At 50.4% G+C, this 19,205-nt stretch overlaps 7 protein-coding genes and 1 non-coding gene across 8 annotated transcripts; 3 read left to right on the top strand and 5 right to left on the bottom strand.

Moving 5' to 3' along the window:
- Positions 1–324: 324 nt before the first annotated feature.
- On the bottom strand, positions 325–4,004 carry CONPUDRAFT_164770 (VID27-domain-containing protein; the record flags this gene model as incomplete). The annotated part of the gene is made up of 13 exons (XM_007769720.1): positions 325–488; positions 543–1,320; positions 1,373–1,547; positions 1,601–2,226; positions 2,272–2,498; positions 2,546–2,660; positions 2,715–3,110; positions 3,169–3,244; positions 3,292–3,544; positions 3,597–3,715; positions 3,766–3,856; positions 3,915–3,932; positions 3,986–4,004. The coding sequence occupies 12 exons, from the start codon at positions 4,002–4,004 to the stop codon at positions 1,186–1,188; spliced, it is 2,250 nt and encodes a 749-aa protein (XP_007767910.1). The 3' UTR covers positions 325–488; positions 543–1,185.
- A 176-nt stretch (positions 4,005–4,180) lies between these two features.
- On the top strand, positions 4,181–6,682 carry CONPUDRAFT_102939 (RTA1-domain-containing protein). Its single transcript, XM_007769719.1, has 10 exons — positions 4,181–4,238; positions 4,294–4,349; positions 4,419–4,682; positions 4,792–5,336; positions 5,394–5,483; positions 5,548–5,642; positions 5,700–5,840; positions 5,888–5,947; positions 5,997–6,182; positions 6,246–6,682. Exons 4-10 carry the CDS (start codon positions 5,141–5,143, stop codon positions 6,471–6,473), a joined length of 996 nt encoding a protein of 331 aa, XP_007767909.1. The 5' UTR covers positions 4,181–4,238; positions 4,294–4,349; positions 4,419–4,682; positions 4,792–5,140; the 3' UTR covers positions 6,474–6,682.
- An 849-nt stretch (positions 6,683–7,531) lies between these two features.
- CONPUDRAFT_153014 (uncharacterized protein) lies at positions 7,532–7,843 on the top strand (the record flags this gene model as incomplete). The annotated part of the gene is made up of 1 exon (XM_007769718.1): positions 7,532–7,843. One exon carries the CDS (start codon positions 7,532–7,534, stop codon positions 7,841–7,843), a length of 312 nt encoding a protein of 103 aa, XP_007767908.1.
- Positions 7,844–9,585: 1,742 nt separating this feature from the next.
- On the bottom strand, positions 9,586–12,819 carry CONPUDRAFT_54129 (RNB-domain-containing protein; the record flags this gene model as incomplete). The annotated part of the gene is made up of 10 exons (XM_007769175.1): positions 9,586–9,675; positions 9,727–10,092; positions 10,142–10,340; positions 10,390–10,450; positions 10,500–10,794; positions 10,846–10,947; positions 11,004–11,277; positions 11,329–11,703; positions 11,754–11,911; positions 11,965–12,819. 10 exons carry the CDS (start codon positions 12,817–12,819, stop codon positions 9,586–9,588), a joined length of 2,775 nt encoding a protein of 924 aa, XP_007767365.1.
- A 2,002-nt stretch (positions 12,820–14,821) lies between these two features.
- Positions 14,822–16,899, bottom strand: CONPUDRAFT_164768 (uncharacterized protein; the record flags this gene model as incomplete). The annotated part of the gene is made up of 14 exons (XM_007769717.1): positions 14,822–15,205; positions 15,258–15,309; positions 15,361–15,415; positions 15,469–15,517; positions 15,569–15,700; positions 15,755–15,857; positions 15,909–16,042; positions 16,096–16,265; positions 16,319–16,336; positions 16,389–16,500; positions 16,549–16,601; positions 16,648–16,681; positions 16,733–16,798; positions 16,849–16,899. 14 exons carry the CDS (start codon positions 16,897–16,899, stop codon positions 15,110–15,112), a joined length of 1,125 nt encoding a protein of 374 aa, XP_007767907.1. The 3' UTR covers positions 14,822–15,109.
- Positions 16,900–17,032: 133 nt separating this feature from the next.
- On the bottom strand, positions 17,033–18,227 carry CONPUDRAFT_122709 (uncharacterized protein). Its single transcript, XM_007769716.1, has 5 exons — positions 17,980–18,227; positions 17,722–17,899; positions 17,552–17,673; positions 17,341–17,493; positions 17,033–17,291 (listed from the first exon to the last, which is right to left on the bottom strand). Exons 1-5 carry the CDS (start codon positions 18,088–18,090, stop codon positions 17,199–17,201), a joined length of 657 nt encoding a protein of 218 aa, XP_007767906.1. The 5' UTR covers positions 18,091–18,227; the 3' UTR covers positions 17,033–17,198.
- Positions 18,228–18,350: 123 nt separating this feature from the next.
- Positions 18,351–18,430, bottom strand: CONPUDRAFT_t53. The gene has a single exon. It is a non-coding gene; the product is annotated as a tRNA-Gln (tRNA).
- A 133-nt stretch (positions 18,431–18,563) lies between these two features.
- CONPUDRAFT_39601 (uncharacterized protein) lies at positions 18,564–18,928 on the top strand (the record flags this gene model as incomplete). Its single annotated transcript, XM_007769112.1, has 3 exons — positions 18,564–18,642; positions 18,689–18,826; positions 18,873–18,928. Coding segments are annotated over 3 exons (273 nt in total), but the record flags the coding sequence as incomplete, so codon positions are not given.
- Between the last annotated feature and the right edge of the window lie 277 nt (positions 18,929–19,205).

Genomic DNA, 19,205 nt, shown 5'->3' with positions numbered 1-19,205 from the left:
ATCCCCAAAGGGGAGCTCTCTCGGTCCTCGCCATTTAGTAGGTCAGCGTCGAAGGCTGACTGGCTGCCTACCTGGGTTATGATAGACCTGGGATGTAAGATGAAGAAAAAAGCCATCGTCTCTTCCGATCTTAAGTGACCTCACTTGAGGGCAGGCATATGGGCGGCAAACTCAGGCACAGTGCCTGTGAAACAGGGGCTTTTTAATTTTGCTCACGTCCACGGAGGTTCACATGCCATGGTCAGATATTTGCGTGCGTAGATCTGCGAGTATTATGATGCTCATAAGCAACGACAACTTCCCACCTGCTCTACTCTCCAAATCGCGGCTTTGTCCGCTCCCGCGACGTACCCTATTGCATTCCCGCACAGGACCGCATCATGCAGTACATTTCTGCCATACCAGACTTCTACTACGCGCTCTTCGCGTTTTATGAACCAGCTCTGACGATTCTGGGCTTCATCGGCGCTCTTCATGACCCGATCAAGGTGAGCAGCCTTGCAGTAGATGTCCGAGCCTTTCGTTCTAGCGTACATTGGCAGACTCATAACACACAAGCGCCGTGGCCAGAAGATAGTCCAGCGCCAGATGACCTTCCAAAGGCATCCATTGTAACCGTCGTCCAGCTGGGCCACGTCTGCGCACTTCTAGGCGTCGTCAACTTCTTCGTTCTATCAGCGGCACGGACACACCTTGCACGCTTTCCTGCACTTCAAGAAAAGATTGTGGGCTCTCTTATGACTGCCCTTATGATGGGTGACATCCTTCACCTGTACATTACTCTTTGGGCCCTTGGCGACGAGGCGTGGGATGTCTCTCGGTGGAGCCCCATGCTTTGGTTGACAGTGGTACTAGGCTTTAGCTTGATGATACCACGGGCTATGTGGCATCTAGGCATTTGGCGGTATGTGGATGTTAGAGATAGAAGAATAGAGGCTACACGGAACGGTGGCGAGAAGAATTGATATAATCCTCCGAGAGAGCAGCGGTATCTTCAATTAGTTGACAGATCTTCAAACATCATCTTGATTGGTATACACTTATTGTTTTCATTATTGCTAGGTACTTCTTACAACAAGCTTTTACAAGAAATTACACAGCGCCATGTGCACTCTAGTCTAAGCGTAACGTCCCGAAAGTCAACACAAGCTGGTATCAAGCGCTGTGTCGTGCACAACCGCAGGTTTAGTATGGAGTATTCACTATATTTGATTTGCTCTTCGAGCCTGAGCCTGAGGCGATAGGGGCAAGAGAGTGACGCGTGGGCCTTTTGAGGTTCTTCTTGTTAATCGCGAGCACGTTGTTTTGCAGGGCCACAATCTAGCCGGAGCTCAGTACAGTGCTGGCCCTTCACAGTGACAGGCCAACTTACGATCTCTTTATCGTCTCCAAACTTGAAGTTGTCCTGAACGACGATGTCCTCGTATTTCTTGATTTCATATTTGTCCAGTTGCCCCTTCTTCACCTTTGCGAAGTCCCACGCAATCACATATTGCCCAGTGCCGGTGACAATGGCGTTCTCTTCTTGGCCCTCAGTTCGGTTGAACCTGGAGATAATGGACTCAGATACATCTTGAAACTAACATGGGGCATAACAAACCTTGCCGGTGCAAAGCTGATGTCATGGTTCATATAGGCAACATGTTCGGCGCGAAGTTGCAACCTCTTGGGAATGGGTTTTGAGGTTGCAGGGAAGCTTCGGTCAAAGCCCAAGTTACCAGCATAACGACCCTCGCCAATGAGAGTGTCAATCAATAGTAAGTATGTCTTCGTCGTCGCAACAATCCACCTTCCATTGGCAGTGACATCAATGCCGACGATAGGGTCGCCCAAGGGTGGCAGCGCTGTCTTTGCATTCTTGCCGATAGCGTCAAATAGGCGGATGTCTCCTTTTTCACTAGCGATAGCAAGTTTTCCCGTCCCAGTCGTAGCCACGCCCGAGAACTGGTTCTTGCTGACATACTGCTTGAACTGACTGTCTACCATTTTACTTCCGGAGATTCGAGGGTCGATTCGGAAGAGTGCATTATGTGAAATTCCGACTAGAGTTTGCTCAGGCGTAGTCTGAGCAAACTTGTTGTCCGGTGCAATATGGTTCACTGGTACGTCCTCGTGGATATTCCACTCCTCGACAACCTTCCCGCGTTCTATATCCAAGTTAAACAATGAGTTCGGGTTCGACGGGTTCATCAAGACCATTTTCGTATCTTGATCATGAAGCATGACCTATTTGTTGTCAGCAAAGCCAATGTACATACTTTACCGCCTTACCTCTTGCGGCTTAAATTCCTTGCCCTTGGGTGTCGCAATCTTGCTGATTGTCGCGTGGTATTTGACATTGTCACCGCCGCCGGTATGACTGAACACACCAATATTGTTGCCGCGCACAACGTAAGAGCGGTCACCCTTGTACCCCACTGTGAGCTGGGAGTTACGCTCTCCTTTGATCTGAGGGACAGCATCTTCTTCTTCATCTTCTTCCCCATCATCACTGGGCTCTGATGGAAGGTTATGACGAAGTGATAGACATTTTGGAGGAACTGACCTTGGTCGGGGTCCAACTCTGACTCGATTTCGTCAGCATCCTCCTCTTCGTCTTCTACATCTTGCATCTCAACATCCTCGTAGGCGGAGCTCATAACGTATGCCTGCTCATCTTGCTGCATGACGGATGTTTGGTCACCACTCACGACGATCATATTATCAACGCGTACCTTCGCCTTCCCCCATGGTTCGCGATGAAGAATCTCCCACCCACAACGCATAACCGTGTCCTTGAATTCATTGTAATCCTCCTCATTGAGAAATTGCAGTGCCCAACTCTTCTGTGATCCTTCGCTGTAATAATTCCAAGTGAGAGATATGGTCTTGGACGCCCAGCGCGGGTTCATGCTGGAGTCAAGCTTGTGTGATAACAACTCGCCCCGATCACTCGCAGCGGCCAACCAATAGTCGTAGTCGCCAGTTGATCGTCGTACTATCTTAGCATAAAGCACTTCGTCGTATGCGGAGACGAAATCCTCGGCGTCTGGGTTCCACAGCCAGAGATTAGCTGGTTTAGCCACGATTGAGGGTTTACCAGGGTCATCAGGGGGCATGATTGGTATCTTCTGTAGAAGAGCCATGTCAAGTAGTGGGATTCTTGTCAGTAGTCAGGGCCTTGCTTACGGGAGTGGAGTCAGACGGGATGGCTTCTTCGTCACCTACGGTCTTATGGTTGCCCTTGTCGTCAATATCTGTGGCTCTGAAAGACAAGATTAGACAATGGTGAATTAGTGATAACCTCCTCACTTCCAGATGAATTGCTCCAACTCCAAATCAGGGACGTCATCGGCGCTTGCCCTGTATTTGCGTTCATACATTGCACGATACATGCAAGTTTCGAAGAAGGCTCGGGTCGGTTCGTTCGTGTCGAAGGCGACGAATTCATAAAACTCGTCTATATCCCCATCAAGGTCTCGCCATAGAAACCCTGGTCCTTCTTCTGTATCAGACGGTCTGAACTCGAGCTCTTGTCCAATTAGGAACACTTTCTCCTCGTCAGCTGATGACACTACGTCAGAAGGAGCGTGTTGTTCTTTCCGAGGTTCTCTCACTTTCATCCTCGTCTTCCAGAAGCTCCTGGTCTCCATCCTCGTAGACTCGGGTGATCACAAGTTGGAAGTTGTGTTCTACAGATGGCACACGACGTACAGTCGCCATTGCTCCATTGTAACTGCATTGGCATAAATGGGCCGTGCACGGCTGAAGATAGAAAGAACGCACATGCACTCTCTTGAAGGCCTTATACCACCAGATCTACCCAGATAGAGTCTTCCAGACGAGATCTTGACCACTTCAGCGGCATTGGGATCTTCTATTCGGAACAGTTCGAAGTCATTATTATGATCCAACAGAGTAGACCGCATGCTTACGCCAGACGCGGCCTATCACTATGCAGAGTGAGTAAGGACATGTGAGTCACTGTATCCCATTGGCGACTTACAGCTCCTGAAGATGTTCATGAGGGGTTCGGACACAGTGACAAGGAGTCACGTCTTGGGGAGGCGCGATATCAAGGTGACCAAATCGCGTGACATTATAGTCACAGATCACATGCTCGCGCATCGGAGCTGGAGCGCGCCCCAACTGACTCGCGACTCTGGCAGCGCCAGTGCAGGACAAGACGTACGTAGACTTTGGTCGCAAAACGAGAATAATGGTCGAGTCACCTCCACAGCACGCGACAATACTACCCAGTGCGTGTCTCCAACCCTCTCAAACTTGCAAGCTGTTGACCTTCTCTGATTGCAGACGTCTCTGGTTCAGCTACCGGTCCGCTGAACAGATGGCCCAAAGACTCAACCGAGGTGACTCCTTAGATCTTCCAGAAATCATTCACTAAACTTATGCATGTTATTTCACCGCTCGTATTTCAGGCCCAATCCCCTACATCCTCAAGTACCATGTCAGAGTCGACTTTAACCCGTGAACGCGCCGGCGATAGCATCCGTCTCCCTCATCATATCCCGTTGTCTCATCGCACACCTAAACGAATAACAATTCGCTCTGACCCATCCTTATTGACATGCTTTGACCCTGAAGATAGGGAGTTGTATGATCTGTGGGCGCCGAAGGGATGACCACTCTCCTCGGGTCTTAATACCAGGTACCAGGCAAAGTCTACGAGTTATAGCTTGGCAGTACGTACTTCTGCAGCTTTTGGTACTTTTGATTGAATATATAATCCGTCCTTTCTATTACCATGCATATCTGTGGATGACCGGGACCACCCGCGCGATGACGTTCCAGGTTTTCTTTCCACCGCTCGCCCCGCTCCGTCTAAACCGGTGTTTACCCAAGCCGCCACCCGACGGAGCCTTGCTCCAAGCTTGGCAGAAGCGGGCAGAAGCTCAGCGCTCAGCAGTCGCGCGGGACGTTGATCAACCGTCGGAACAAGTCCCGGTTCAGGCACGACTCACGGATCCATGACAGCGTCAGCTTTCGCCGGCCTTCGCGCCACATGGCACAGTACCATGACTGATACGGCGTGCGGCGAGCACGTCACGACTTGCCAGCATACTTAAGGATTGCTAAATGAACGTGACCGGCAAAAATCCGGTTCCTCGCTTCTCGACCTTGCGCTCCGAAGAAGTTCGAAATGTTGCGGTCACATCGAAGCAGCATTCTATCACTAGTGCTTCTATTCTCAGCTGCGTCATCGCTCGTAGAGCCCGCTCTGGCACGCCAGCCAAACATTCCTCCACCACCCTCTAATCCCTACTTGGATCCCAAGGACGATCCTTATAATCCTTTACGTTATATTGCGTCTAACACGTTCACCGCAATTGCCTTCTGTAAGTCACTGCTTCGTTCAAAGAAAACCAGATCAGAATATCTAAAGGCTTGAATAGCAATTGTGCTTGCAATCGCCTTCATACAAACATGGTACACCTGGAAATACCGTGTCAAGTGGATGTCTGCGATGGTGATAGGAGAGTACAGTGCGTACCTTTAGATAATCTCTTCCGTACCAACCTTGTACTGAACGAGCATATTTACTAACAGCATATGCCATCGGCTTTGCTTGCCGTTTTGGCCTTCATTATCATCCTGAAAGTTCTGGAACGTACATCGTGGAGTACTTGTTTATCGTCCTTTCAGTGCGTGTCCGTATTGCAACCAGGTTTGACCCGGATTAACCACATCTTTCGGTCTAGCCGTGCGCGTTCATCGCGGCCAACTACGTATTGTTGGGCCGCCTCGCAACGCACATCAACTGCACCCACCATGTACTCTTACCTGTCCGCCGATTGACGTGGATATTTGTGACATCTGATATCACCACTTTCCTCATCCAAGTACGTGTTTTTATGGTCTTTTCCAGGCTCGTGCTGAGTGCCTTCAGGCTGCAGGAGGTGGCTTGTCGACGTCGCATGATGTCAGCTCAGCGCTAGCGGGCTCTCATGTAAGTTAGCTGTACTCAACACCTAGTAAATCTTCTCATCACAACACAGATTTTTCTGGCCGGTTTAGTGCTCCAATTGGCGTCATTCTTAGTTTTTTCCGTCATATACGCTCGCTTCTTGTACAAAGTCTGCAGCCAAGACCCTGAACTTTTGCGGAGAGATGCAAGCGGGAGATGGTATCGTGACTGGCGGACGCTTGCAGGTGCGCTTGTCGTTAGCTGTATAGGAATTTTGGTAAGTCCTACTACCCCACATCAAGTTTTGTGAGACGCGTACTTATTCATCTCGCTCGAATAGGTCCGTTCTGGGTACCGTGTAGCTGAGTTGTCCCAAGGTTACATCGGCCACCTTGCTACAACGGAGGCCTTCTTCTACGGCCTCGATACTCTGCCCTTGCTGATAGCCATCGGTATCTATGTACCGTTCTGGCCAGGGATGTTCATATCCCCTGATGCCACGTTTTTACCGAAAGAGGCTGAACGTGAAGTAGAACAGAAATTTCCACATGGTGCCTCAGTGGTATAGACCTTCACGATGCGCATGGTTTTAGGCGGAACTGGATAGAACCGAAGATAATATTTGTTGCAGCATGTAGTGGTGTTGCCTTTGTACAGCTCACGTTGTACTTTAACAACATTCATAACTAGTACTGCCCACTACTGATAGGATATAGCCACTCTACTCAGTGCGCATTTCACGCGCTTATTATTCAATGGGATATTTCCCCTTTTATGACGCCTTTGAGCTTGTACACTATAAGGACGGTTGCGCTACTACAGTCCGTCAAGGAAAGCGGCCAGGCCACCTTGGGCAACAGGTTTCATTGCTTTATTGGCCGTCTCTTTCTCTTTATTGCGTCGCAGCATCTCCTGCAGGCCAAGCTTGGTCTTTTTTTGTCGCGAAGCACCACCAGCTGGTGAAAGTGCGGACGAGATTGTGTTCGTCCGATGCTTTGGGAGTGACGGTGCATTTGCAGTATCTATCACCGAGGACGCGGGTCTGTCATACGCGACTACCGCAGTTGTTTGCACTGATTCTTGTCGCAGGTTTAGGGGATGGAACGAGGCGTTGTTTGAATTGCACGCAGACTGAGAATCAGGATCACCAGCATAAGCGGGTGACAGATCGGATATAGAGGACCGCGCTTTTGAAAAGCGGCTCCGAGACTCCGTCGCATAGGCCGTTTTGGAGACAGAACGGCAATTCGAACAGTTTGTTTGAAGGGAACGCCGTGACGTTGAGGCTGTCCTATGCCTTCTTTTGACCCAAGAAGTCGAGACATTCAGCTTGCCATTCTGGTGGAGGACAAAAGCACCACATCTGGGACAATGGAGGTGGTCAATTTGGGCGTCGTTTTTGTTCAGCAGTGTGGCACGAGTTGCATGGAGCGCAGACAGACTAGGAGAAATGCCTTGGAGTACACTTGGTATGGTCGATTGGAACTTGGATGTTGCGATGAGTGAGGAGGACATGGTGGATGGACCGTGACTGGATTTGGATCCGTGACGGGCGCGTTCACAAAGTCCATACGCGATAATTCAAAAGGAAAATAATAGAGTACCATTGTTCGTCGGGTCTTCGTTATGTCATACCTGTCGAAGCGACAAGACCCGGGCCATTTGTCCGTCTGGGCATCTCTTAACTTCCTCTTCCTCATTCTTCTTGGTGGTATCGATGAGCATGATGATTGCCAACTTCAAGGTGCCTCCACGCACAACTTCCCTCTCTCCAGAACTCGCTCACTCCCCCTCGCCACAACAACCTACCTTGGCCTCACCTCCCGGCACGCCTCCTCGAGCAAATCGACCGGTCCATCGCCCCTCACCATCGAACCCGACTATCTCTTTTTCAAAGCTGAAACCAGTCCCATGGCTCACTCGAAGCAATACATCTAGCTCATCCCACCCTGCTCCATACACTGCCGCGTCAAAGCCGGTTCGCATATCCGAACCAAAAGTTGCCAAGTCTCTCGACATCTTTGCTGCTGCTCGTGCGCGAGCTCAAGCGAGCAGTCCGGCCGGAAATGGGTCTAGACACGACATTCTTTCAAGTGTCATTGATGAACAGGATGAAAGGCACGTCGAGGACAACGAAATCCAGCCCGTTTCCCCTGGCTGTCCATTATCTCCCCCAATGAGTCCTCCGGCACCACATGTAGCAGTCTCGCTCCAAGAGCGCCGCTTGGACCTAATGTCGCCCTCGCCGTCTTATTTGGCGCAACGTGCTCCGCGTTCACCGCTAGCGCCCCTAGCCAATGTACCTCCCCTTGAATTTCGTTTGTCAACCGGATCGAGATCACCTATTGTCCCGAGACACTCAGTCACACCTGACATCGTCATCGAGGATTCACAAGCGCAGCCTCCTTTCCATGCAGTTCTCCTATCGGGCCCGCCCGCAGGCATTCATCTTGATCCTTCAAAAACAATCGTTACTCTCGAAACCTGCACTACCACCCACCGAACCACTCTTCGCACCCTGAACTCTCGACCTTCCAACCTCTCTCACTTCATTCGGTCTTCCATTCGTTCCGATCATGACTCGGAATCATCTTGCGCAGAATTTGTTAGTGCGGAGGATCTCCTGTCATCGTCGCACCCAAATTTACATGTCTTTCTTGATCGGCCCAGTTCACCGTAAGCATAGTCACAGTAGTCAATCCTCGGGATGTATATAACAAACTTACAGGTACCCTCACGTTCTGGCTTACCTCCGCTTAGCAGAATCAGAAAAAGGGACAAATCCTTTGCCGCGGTCACTGATGTTTGGAACATCTACATCCGTCCTGGGGGGGCTTTTGGATCTTCGGGACGAAGCGCTTTACCTAGGACTCGATGAATTACATGACGCCTGTGACATGGAACTTCGGAAGCGGCAAAGTAAGCAATCCGACAATCGGTGCAGCAGTTCAGCAAGTGGGTTGTCCAGCGTTTCGCTGCCCGCATTAAGCGGACTCCAGCGGCCTAACTCTAAAGCGTCACTGGAGGGCCATCGACATCCGGGACATCGACCGGGAACTTCGCTCAGTGCAAGGATTCTTCAATCCCCAACCGGAGTGCACTCTGATTCGCGCTGCCACACACCAGGAAGTATCACAGGCGGCAACATTGGGAGTGTCCATAGGGGACACGCACCGGGCAGGCCAAGTATCAGCAGGAATTGCCCAGCAGTACAGTTGAACCCACCACCCGGGTGGATATAATTACCATTTACATCTCATATACCTGACTCACTGACCCAGGCATGCTGCTTCATTATTCCCACTCAACCTCATCGCAGTACTTGCTACACCCCCAACTTCCTATTATTAGACATGGACGTTCTTAGGCATCATCACTCTAGAATTATCAGTGAGGACAATTGCTTTATACTGAAAGAGCCTGCAAGCGGTCTCCTCCATTGGATCATGATACGATAATATACAAATACATGGACATTAGCAATAACACAACACAGACGACATCCAAAGCGAAACCAATTGGGGAAACGAAAGGAAGTGCACGATTGTGTTCATGAGTGTAGGAAAAGTACAATGAAGTGGTCTCGTGTTATGAATAGGAAACAACTCGAAGAAAGCGGGTGCAAAAACAACCACTACTATCGTACATCATTGAGGAGACATGAAAGACGCCTAGTTGTTCTACTTCTGGTTCTTGGAGGCAGCGTAAGGATTGACACTGTACACCTTGATTACAGGAGGGCTCTTGGTCAGGTCGGCAGTAACGATAACCTAGCGGGATCCTCTAAGTCATACTGCCTTCTATGTAAGGGATTAACGTACCGGGACAGTCATTAGCTCCTTAATATCCTGGATCTTGTGGCCAGAAGGCGAGGTCCTGAGGCCTTCAAAGGTGGGCTGTACTTTGGCAGCAGATAGTAGACGCTGTTTGGATGTTTCGTTCTGCTTCTCGGTCTTCTTGTCTCTACCGAGGACAATCTCGTCTTCCTCAGCGTCGTCTTCATCAAAGAGTGCATGCTCGTCATGGACGGAGCGGGATGCCACCTCCATCTTGGTAGCATGTTGTTCTGCATTCTGCTTGACCTTTTTCAGGTGCTCATCATCACTGTGCTCCGCAAGCCAAGTGATGACATCCCGGTTGGACCAGTAAATTTGGAGCGTGTGGGTGTGCTCGTCGTAGACGTGGTTCTGAAATAAGTTAGCGAGGCTCTACTGGTCCCAGGCCGGTCTGACTCACGTCGATGGGCATCTGGTCAACATGTACGCGCTTCTCGATGCCAAATTCAGGGATCAAGACATCAAAAGCAGCGTCAAGGACGCCAACAACCTTGGCTTGGCGAATGACGGGACCATAGCTTTGGGTAAGGTCCGAGACAAGAACGCAAAGGTACAAGTGTGCAGATTGTTCCTGGGCTAGTTTGGCCGAATCCTTCTTACTACAGAGGTATCAGTACCGTGAGTACGAAGGGAGAAGAAAGCGCATACATATTACATTGCTGAGCGACCTTCGCCACAGCATCCCTATCCATAGTAAATTTGGGTTCCGCTATACAGGATGTAAGCAATGAATCCTTGCGAGAGCAACATTCACTTACCACCACCTTGCAAGACGGATTCTAATTGACGATGAACAAGAACATCCGCATAACGACGGATAGGAGAGGTGAAATGAGTATACAAAGGGATGCTGAGAGCGTAGTGGTTGTATTTTGCAATGTCCAGCATACCGGCACAGAAGTACTTGGCGCGTTGAGTGGCCTTGAAGGAGAGAAGTTCAAGAAGTTTGCGGGCGGTCGGGTTGTTGACACCCTCCAGGGAACGCATCATAGCTCCCGCAGAGGAAGTATCGATCTCAATACCAAGGCGACGTGCGCGGTCGGCCAGGGCGTTCTAGAAATCCGCGTAAGAGGACTGGCTTGCCAAGTTCTAACCATCACGTACCATGCGCCTTTCAAGTGGAGTATCGTGCCTGCGGAGAAGTGCCTGCTCCGGAAGGTGAACCGCAACACGCTGGGCGACGGATATATTCGTGAGGAGCATAAACTGGGAATACCAATATTCATCAGAGCGGGTTATCTTGGGTAGTTACATGACATTACCTCCTCAATGAGGCTTTGAGCTTCGTTGCGTTCTTGCTGCCAGCAATCAACGGGCTTGCCCTCGCTATCCAGCTTGAACTGCAACCGCATAGAGGACAAGCTCAAAGCTCCATTCTTATAGCGAGTATCACGGAGTTGTTTCGCAATGTCGTAAAGAACCTTAATGTCATGCTCGATGGCAGAGGCCTCGTGTTCCGGCGTCACCACAATATCTGTCAAAGGGTGTCCATCAATGACCCTCTGGGCATCATCATACGACAGCTTTGCGGCAGATCTGAAGGATCGTTAACTTTCTGTCGTAACACACATTCAAATCCAAACCCACTTGATGATAGTTTTGCCAAACCACTTCTTGACAACTTTAGCGTCCTTGGTCGTTGTGAAAACAGCACTAAAAGCAAGGCGGTCTTGGCCTGCGTTCAGACTACAAACCTCGCCACTGAGAATGGGTGGAAGCATCGGCACGGCGCGCTGGACGAGATAGACACTAGTTGCCCTCTTCCGGGCGTCACGGTCAAGGGCCGTGTTGGGCTTCACGAAGAATGATACATCAGCAATGTGAACACCAATGTCATAAGTGCCGTCGTCGTTCAGCTTGACGGAAACGGCATCATCGAGGTCTTTAGCCGACTCAGGGTCAATGGTGAAAATACGCTCCTGGCGCAGATCTTTGCGGACTTCAAATTCGCGCTCTGGAATGCTATGAGAAGGTCAGACAAGAACCTAAGTACAAGACAAACGTCTACTTACGTCCACGGAGTCGGTGGGAGACACTTCATGACACTCTCGGAGAACTCCTCGGTTGGGAAGTTGCAGTCCTTAAGTAGAGCACTTGTCTCAACTTCAATGTCGCCAATGGGTCCAAGTTCCTCTGCGAGAGTCCCGAAGGGGTGAAGAGAGCTGATGGGCTACAGATAAAACCATTAGGATCCAACCACATCGACTTTCCAGACAAACGTACGTGGCGCTTGATGCAGGCGACAAAAAGTTTGTTAGCGTAAGCCTCAGAATTTTGGACGAAATCGGGAGGGGCCTGTTCGGTAGGTATCGCAATTAGGGGCACACGCTTGTCAGTAGGCTTAAACCAGACAATCTTGGGACGTTCAATAGGGCGTCGTGGCTCATCTCCACGGTCGCCTTCACGCTCTCGGCGTTCAGCTTCCTGCTTCTCCTTGGTAGCGGCCGACGACGGGCGTAGAAGACCGAGGGTCCCAGAAAATAGCTGACCGGGCATGCGCTCCACGACAGCAACAACATGGCCTGCATATTGGGGTTTAACCTCGTCAGTGACCTCTTCGTCTTCGAACAACATCAAGCCCTGGCCCTCGACCTCCACGTCGTCTTTCTTTTTGTCGTCTTTACGACCAGCAGTAGACTTGAAGTCGTAGGCAGAGTTCTCTTCCTTCTTCCTCTTCTTTTCCTCTTTCTCCTTCTTGGTGCCCCAAACCTCGTCAACGTCCAGAAGCTCAATGGCCACGATGTCACCTTCCAAAGCACGGTTCCGGTCCTTGGAGCCACAGATGTAGATATCGGCATCGAGAACTTCTGTGGCAACATATGCATCGGACCGGTTGCGCTTGTTCACGCGGAGAATACCAACAACAAGTTTGCCAGCTGCCAAGAGGGGCGGCAGCGATGCCTGGGGAAGATAAGGAGCGAAAAGCGATTTACGTTGAGGTGTTTGCTGAAGCTGAGATTGGAACTGTTGCTGTTGCTGCTGCTGCTGCTGGACAAGGCCAACGCCTCCCATGTTGAGACCCATCATATTAGCTGCCATCATGTTCGGCAGCATATTGGGGAAGCTAAATGACGCCATCTTATGGTGATGGCCGCCGGCAGCAGCGCGGAACTGCTGAAGGCTCTGGAGCTGGGCCTGGGCCTGAGCCAAATCGGATGCGAACGAATTGTTGCCTTGAACACCTCCAACGCCTCCATCTATCGAAACATGAGCGGCGACGGGATGGGAAGAGGTGCGAGTACTCACTAATTCGCCAGGTAGAGTCCGCCCTCGATGCTTGACGCGAATGACCACCGAACCCCGGCGGAGGAGTAAAACCGTCGTCGAATCCGTCGCCTGAATAAGGGAAACTAACGGAGCCGTGACTGCCATGACCAGAAGGATTCTTGTTCACCACATTGACGCTGTGTCTTCGGCCATGGCCGCGAGGAAGGCCAGAGGGTTGGGCATCAAGGCCCAAACCAAGATTCGTCATGCTGGCAAATTGACCCATGGGAGCGTTCATGGCATTGTTGTTTCCGCCCATGCTCATTGGCAAAGTGCTTTGGACGCGTCTATGCCTATGACTATTGGGAACCAGTCCAGGTGTCTGCATTGAAAGAACCTGATTGGATGCAAGTTGCTGCTGATAGAGTGCTTGCTGTTGTTGCTGCAAAGCCTCGATCTGGCTTTGCAAGGCGATCTGAGGAATACAATATGGATTAATCAGGGAAGCCAAACATAGAAGCAGGTCTTACTTGTTCAGCCATGATACCAGTAATATCATGTTCACTTTTACGGCCTTGGTCCTGCATCCCACCTTCCGAGAACGATTGTTGCTGTTGTTGCGGGAACTGGAAACCAACATCCTCTTCGTTGATGGGCGGTGCCATAGGAACATTGGAGCTGGCTCGCCTCCTGTTTCCAAACATGAACCCGGGAGCGAGCTGAGGACGTCCAGTCGGCCCGATGGCTTCTTGGTCCTGCTGAGCAGCGAGGGCTGCAAAGCGCGGGGCCATGAAGCTCTGTGATTGGGGGCGAAACTGATTGCCAGACTGCTGCTGGTAGAAATTTTCGGAAATCTCGCCGTCCTCGAACGCGGCTCCAGCGCCATCCTCAGCGTCTTCTATCATTGCCCCAAGATGGGGAGAAAACGATCCGTAATTGTTCGCTGCGGCAGATGCACCAAGAGAGGCAGCCTTACGATGCCTGGCAGCGTCGGCAAGGTTGCTGGTCGGGAAAGCTGTTGCACCTGGTTGAAACACAGGAGCATTGACGGGCAAGTTCGACTGCTGGGGAGCATGGATGGAAGCGGAGAGCGAGTTATTGGCAGACGGAACACCTTGGTTTGGAGTTGTAGTTTTGAGATCGGCGATGACCCTTTGGAGGGAGGATAGCGCATCGCTGGACTCATTGCCAGGACCTGGTGCCGGTGAGGGAGAAGCACCGGGCTTAACATTGCGATTGGCTGGTGCAGCGGTGGACTGGCCTTTGCGGTGGCCATTGCGCTGACCGCCTGGGTTGGGTTGGGACTTGTTGCGTTGTTCATTCTTCTTTGTTTCAGATTGCTTCTTGTTCGACTCAGACCCGGACTCGGTGGAGGCCGGGGCTGGTCCAGCGGGCTTCTTGTTACCTGACCTAGATGAAGGCCTGGCAGGGCCAGTGGGGTTTGCAGAAGCAGAGGGAGGCCTGGTAGCATTAGACGGCGTCCTTTTCGGAGCACGCGAGTTTCCAGGTGGAATGGACTTCTTGGAGTCGTCGCGCTTGAGTTGGGTTTGCTCGTCCGTCATTTCGTTCGTATCGTTAAAGTGCAGAGAGAAATTCGTTTAGGCCGTTATGGGATTTTTTTGGGCGTTTTGTAGGCTTTCTAATGGTGGTCTTGACTGATAAGAGAAGATGAGGCTCAGGTTGGGACTAGGCTATCAGGTCAGTATCGGGGAACGGAACGGACCTGAACGTGAATGTCTGTAAGAAGATGGCTGACTGTGCCCTGTAGGGCGAGTGAGGGGTTATGAAGAGTGGATGCCGTGCGTAGGCGTGGAAGGGGTCAATGAAGATTGTCGTCGCAAGAGCAAGACAGTGTCCATTCGCGATTTTGGCCACACTATACTGCCTTGCCTTTTCCCACGCCAACCTGCACAGGGCTCAGGGGCATTGCAATACTACAGACAGCACAGCTAATTACTCAATTACGCTCACATAAGGCAACCCAAACGCCGGGATCAAAATCGGCAACAGCCTGAATGCAAGGATACGCAAGGAGGCACTAGTCAGTCTAGGCACTAGTACTCGCACATGCTTTACTTGGATACCGAGAATCCGAAGTCAACATCAGTATATCTATGTATGCCATAAATTATCCGCTTTCAACAAACACCCAACCATTGATCTAAGCCCGGAGCTTGCTGATAATGGCGTTCGTGTACTCCGTCGTAGATGCTTTGCCACCCAAGTCTCCAGTGATCGCCTTGCCCTCGGCAATGGTCTTGACAACAGTCCTCAGCAACGCAATTATAAACGTAACCTACATCACACACCTTGAGAGCTGCAGACTCAATCTTGGTAGCATACTCATTAAGGTTCATGTGTCTGCAACGAGTTATTTCGGATCATTGCGAAGAAAGTAAACAAGAAGCTGACCTCAGCATCATCAACGAGGAGAGCAGAAGTGCGGTGGGGTTAGCCAGACCCTTGCCTGGTAAGGTTACGTCATTGCCACCAATAGCACAGGTATTCAATGTAACCTACCCGCAATGTCGGGAGCAGAGCCGTGGACGGCCTCGAAGATGGAAGCATCCTGAGAAATGCCTTAGATATGTTTTGGCATTCGAGTGGCGATAGGACTTACCCGGCCGATGTTACCAGAGGGTGTCAAACCCAAACCTCCAATCAATCCCGCACACATATCGGACAAGATGTCTCCATACAAGTTTGGCATCACCATCACGCGGTTAGAGTAAGGTTGAGGATTTTGCACCACCTGGCTCAACCGTAAACCATCGTCCACACACCACGAATGCGTTTAAAGACAAACCTGTAGGCATACACGATCCAAAAGGTCTTCGTCATAAGTGATGTCAGGGAACTCTTTGGACACCTGCCGGCAGGCCGACAAGAACATGCCGTCCGACATTTTCCTAGAATGTGGTCGGATTACATCAATTAACGAGACAAATACTATGACGTACATGATGTTGGCCTTGTGCACAGCGGTCACACGCTTCCTGCCAGTCGACTGCGCGTAATGGAAAGCGTAGCGAGCGACACGCTCGGACGCGTCCCAAGTGATGAGTTTTATAGACTGAACAACTCCATCCACAATCTTTCGCGCAAGCAATAAGTATCTTCACATTCCAGACGATAAAGGATGAATACCTCGTGTTCGATGCCAGAGTATTCCCCTTCCGTGTTCTCTCGGATCAAGACAGTGTTGACGTCGTCGTATGGGGTCTTGAAACCCTGGATGGACACGCAAGGACGTACGTTGGCGAAAAGGTTAAATGTTCGGCGGAGCGTCAAGTTGAGCGAAACGTGACCCTTTCCAACTGAGATGCTCAAGGTGAGTAGGTAGAAACATTGAAAGCGTAAAATCACGAACTAGGCGTAGCCAGAGGACCTACACAAGTAAACTTAAGTACGTTGATAGCATGGAAATCACAACGACTTACCCTTGAGAGCCACGGTGTTTTTCCTCACAGAAGTGATGGCACTCTCGGGGATGACGGTCTTGCCTCCCTTGAGAACAGGGGTCACGCTAACCTCCTCCCAGTCGATGGGGACCTAGGACAAGTTTTACTACCAAAGCAGAGAAGTGTCGCGACTACTTACATTGGCCGCAGAGTAGATGTTCTTGACCGATTCGCTAATCTCCGGTCCGATACCTGTTAGAGTGAGTCTAGGTAGGTGCAACAACAGGCTGACGCGTACCATCCCCCGGGATCAAAGTCACAACATATTTTCCCTGCAGATGTAAGTGAAACCATGGAGAGGCTGGCAAGCCATGTTAACGTACATTGCTACCCTTATGTCCAGCAAAAGCGGCAGTAGGCGCAGGAGAGGCAGAGGCATATCCTCGGAGCTATGACCGTCTCATAAGCAGGCATAGCAGTGCGTACTCAAGCAACATACCTGCGAACCCCTCAGAATTCCCCTGTTGACAAGCGAGCGAGCGGATAACATCGTTAAGGATGTAGACAGAAAAAAGTTAGGACTCGGAGGCTCGACTTCGTTTCCGAAAAGTGACGAGATTACCAATCACGTGCTCCAGTATTGTTCCGAGCGCCGAACGCCAGTAACGCGTTAACGGTATACTACACGCCTTAGCATACACTCACCCATGCATAGTACTATACAAGTACTGTATGTAATTCCTAGTTAGATATAGTACTTACAATGAGACCGGAAAACGAGCGGGCTTTGTGATAAGATGGAAAAGTGCAAATGTCCCCGAATGAAACATCCTCCCTGCCGTTGGCGCTTCAACCACTAAGCAATCCACTGAGCTGCTGCCGATATTGTTCCATGGTGCGCTCTGTTTCCTCGTCTTGCAGAGATTCCTGCGCCTTTAGCAACTGCATCAGAAAAGGAAAACCAACCAAGTAAGCAGTATTTGTAGCTCACCGGAAGATCTGCCCCAACTTGACCCACTTCACCTAGCTTACCATCAGTGAGCTCGAATAGAACTTTGTCAACCTCAGCGTCGGCCTCCTCCTCTAGCTCATCGTCCTCATCCATGTTCAGAGTGTCATCCAGCATCTCTTCCATAATCCCAGCCTGTGCATACCAGTGATGATGTTAACCGTAGAATGATCAGGATGAATGAGGATGCTACCTTGGTCATCTCCATGCTCATCTCACGCATGGACTGACTTATCTGAGGCAATTTCACTAGCGAATTAGATAGCTTCATAATCTCTGTAGACTTCTGCAGTGACCCCGTAACTTTCATCATCGCTGTGGCGGGTAAGCTGAAAGTATCAAAGCAGAAGCCCAACGACATACCCAGTTGTTGTGAGAGCTGATGCCCGATTGAACCAAGGCGAGCCTTGCTCACTGATAGTCTGTCCTTCTGCTTGTTGCTACGGACCACCTCCTTGGCCAGTATTCGTGCTGACTTGACATCTCCCTTGGTGGCAAGTTGTTTGACAATTGCGCGAGCTTTGTTGGTTGCAGCGTCCAGCTATTGAAATCAAGGCCGATAGGGCCCATTCCCCCACATGAGACTAACATGTTTAAGCGGCGAGAGTAGAATATACGTACCTGCCTCATCTCCCTGTCTAGATGTCTGCTCTCGGCGCGTAGCTTCGTTTGCCATGCACGAACCTTCTCTTCTGGAGTGGGGCCATAAAGGAAACGGTTGATGGACTGCATGCCGCGCAGTCGCAGAGGAGGAGTGTGCTTATACTCCAAGCCTGTAAAGGATCCTTATTCTGGAAAGCCCTCGGTCTTGGCAAAAGCTTGGAATTGGAAGTTGCGCCACAGAGACGAACAAGGAGTTGACAAATAGCGAGGCACTTAGCTTCACCCGCAATTGACCAAAAGGGTGGATGTTATATTCCCTCGACTCCTGCACATCCATGGATTGGACTCATAAAATAGACATCTTTCAAATGGCTGAGCCCAAAAAATGAAGGTCCTGCCAGGATTCGAACCTGGGTTTCGAGAAGACTCGACTCAGAATCTCGAGTGATAACCGCTACACTACAGAACCGGACGACAGTGGAGATCAATGAGCGGTATATAGTATTGTTTCAGCAAATCTAGAGCTACTCCTCCATATCGACAGTACACCGACGCAAGTACTGTTCTCTGAGCTTTGCGCATAGCGGTCAAGCAAACACACAATGGAATTCATTCCGCGATATCCTCAACCGTTTACTCTGGCGGACGCGCTCCTGTTTGATCCAAGTATCATCTCAGAAGGTGATCAATGTCACCCGCGTGGTCTCTGCCTTGCTCATCAGCTCAGAAATCGCTCGTCTGCAGAATTCTTTAACACACCTTAGGCACACCCAAGATGATCTGAAGGGACACATGAATAACAGCTCGGATGGTGCTGAAGACAAGGACGTGTCTGATGCTCTCCGCGAGAATGAACTCACAATGTGTGTCTCTAATTTGCTGGACATACAGGGGCCTAACTGGAACCAGAGCATCCCAAGATGAACGCATATTTATGCTCAAACTCGCGCTCACCCATCATGGCATACCAACCAGCAGTGTATCAGAAAGCCAGCCGCGAGGATCTGTTCAACAGAACACTCCTACTCAAGCCCCTGCGCCGGAAAGGATGGCTAATGGTGAAAGCAACAACTTAACAGACGATCATGGATCTGGAAATGGGGTTTATTTGTGAGATAGACTAGGAGGTTATGTCAATGTTATATATGTTACTGCACGAAGCTCTTTGAACTTGTCATCGACATTCGTTATGCTCCCGGGACTCGGCAGGCGATGATTAATATTGTACCCCACAGTAAGGCTCA

This window comes from Coniophora puteana (assembly GCF_000271625.1).
Source record: "Coniophora puteana RWD-64-598 SS2 unplaced genomic scaffold CONPUscaffold_5, whole genome shotgun sequence".
NCBI classification, from domain to species: domain Eukaryota; kingdom Fungi; phylum Basidiomycota; class Agaricomycetes; order Boletales; family Coniophoraceae; genus Coniophora; species Coniophora puteana.
This window is presented reverse-complemented; position numbering and strand designations above follow the sequence as displayed.

Coding starts and splice junctions, on each gene's coding strand:
- CONPUDRAFT_102939 (XM_007769719.1), top strand. CDS start 5,141: ATGTTGCGGTCACATCGAAGCAGCATTCTATCACTAGTGCTTCTATTC. Junction 5,484..5,547: donor GATGGTGATAGGAGAGTACA/GTGCGTACCTTT, acceptor ATTTACTAACAG/CATATGCCATCGGCTTTGCT. Junction 5,841..5,887: donor TCACCACTTTCCTCATCCAA/GTACGTGTTTTT, acceptor GAGTGCCTTCAG/GCTGCAGGAGGTGGCTTGTC.
- CONPUDRAFT_122709 (XM_007769716.1), bottom strand. CDS start 18,090: ATGCAGTCCATCAACCGTTTCCTTTATGGCCCCACTCCAGAAGAGAAG. Junction 17,674..17,721: donor TCAGCTCTCACAACAACTGG/GTATGTCGTTGG, acceptor TACCCGCCACAG/CGATGATGAAAGTTACGGGG. Junction 17,494..17,551: donor TGAGCATGGAGATGACCAAG/GTAGCATCCTCA, acceptor TGGTATGCACAG/GCTGGGATTATGGAAGAGAT.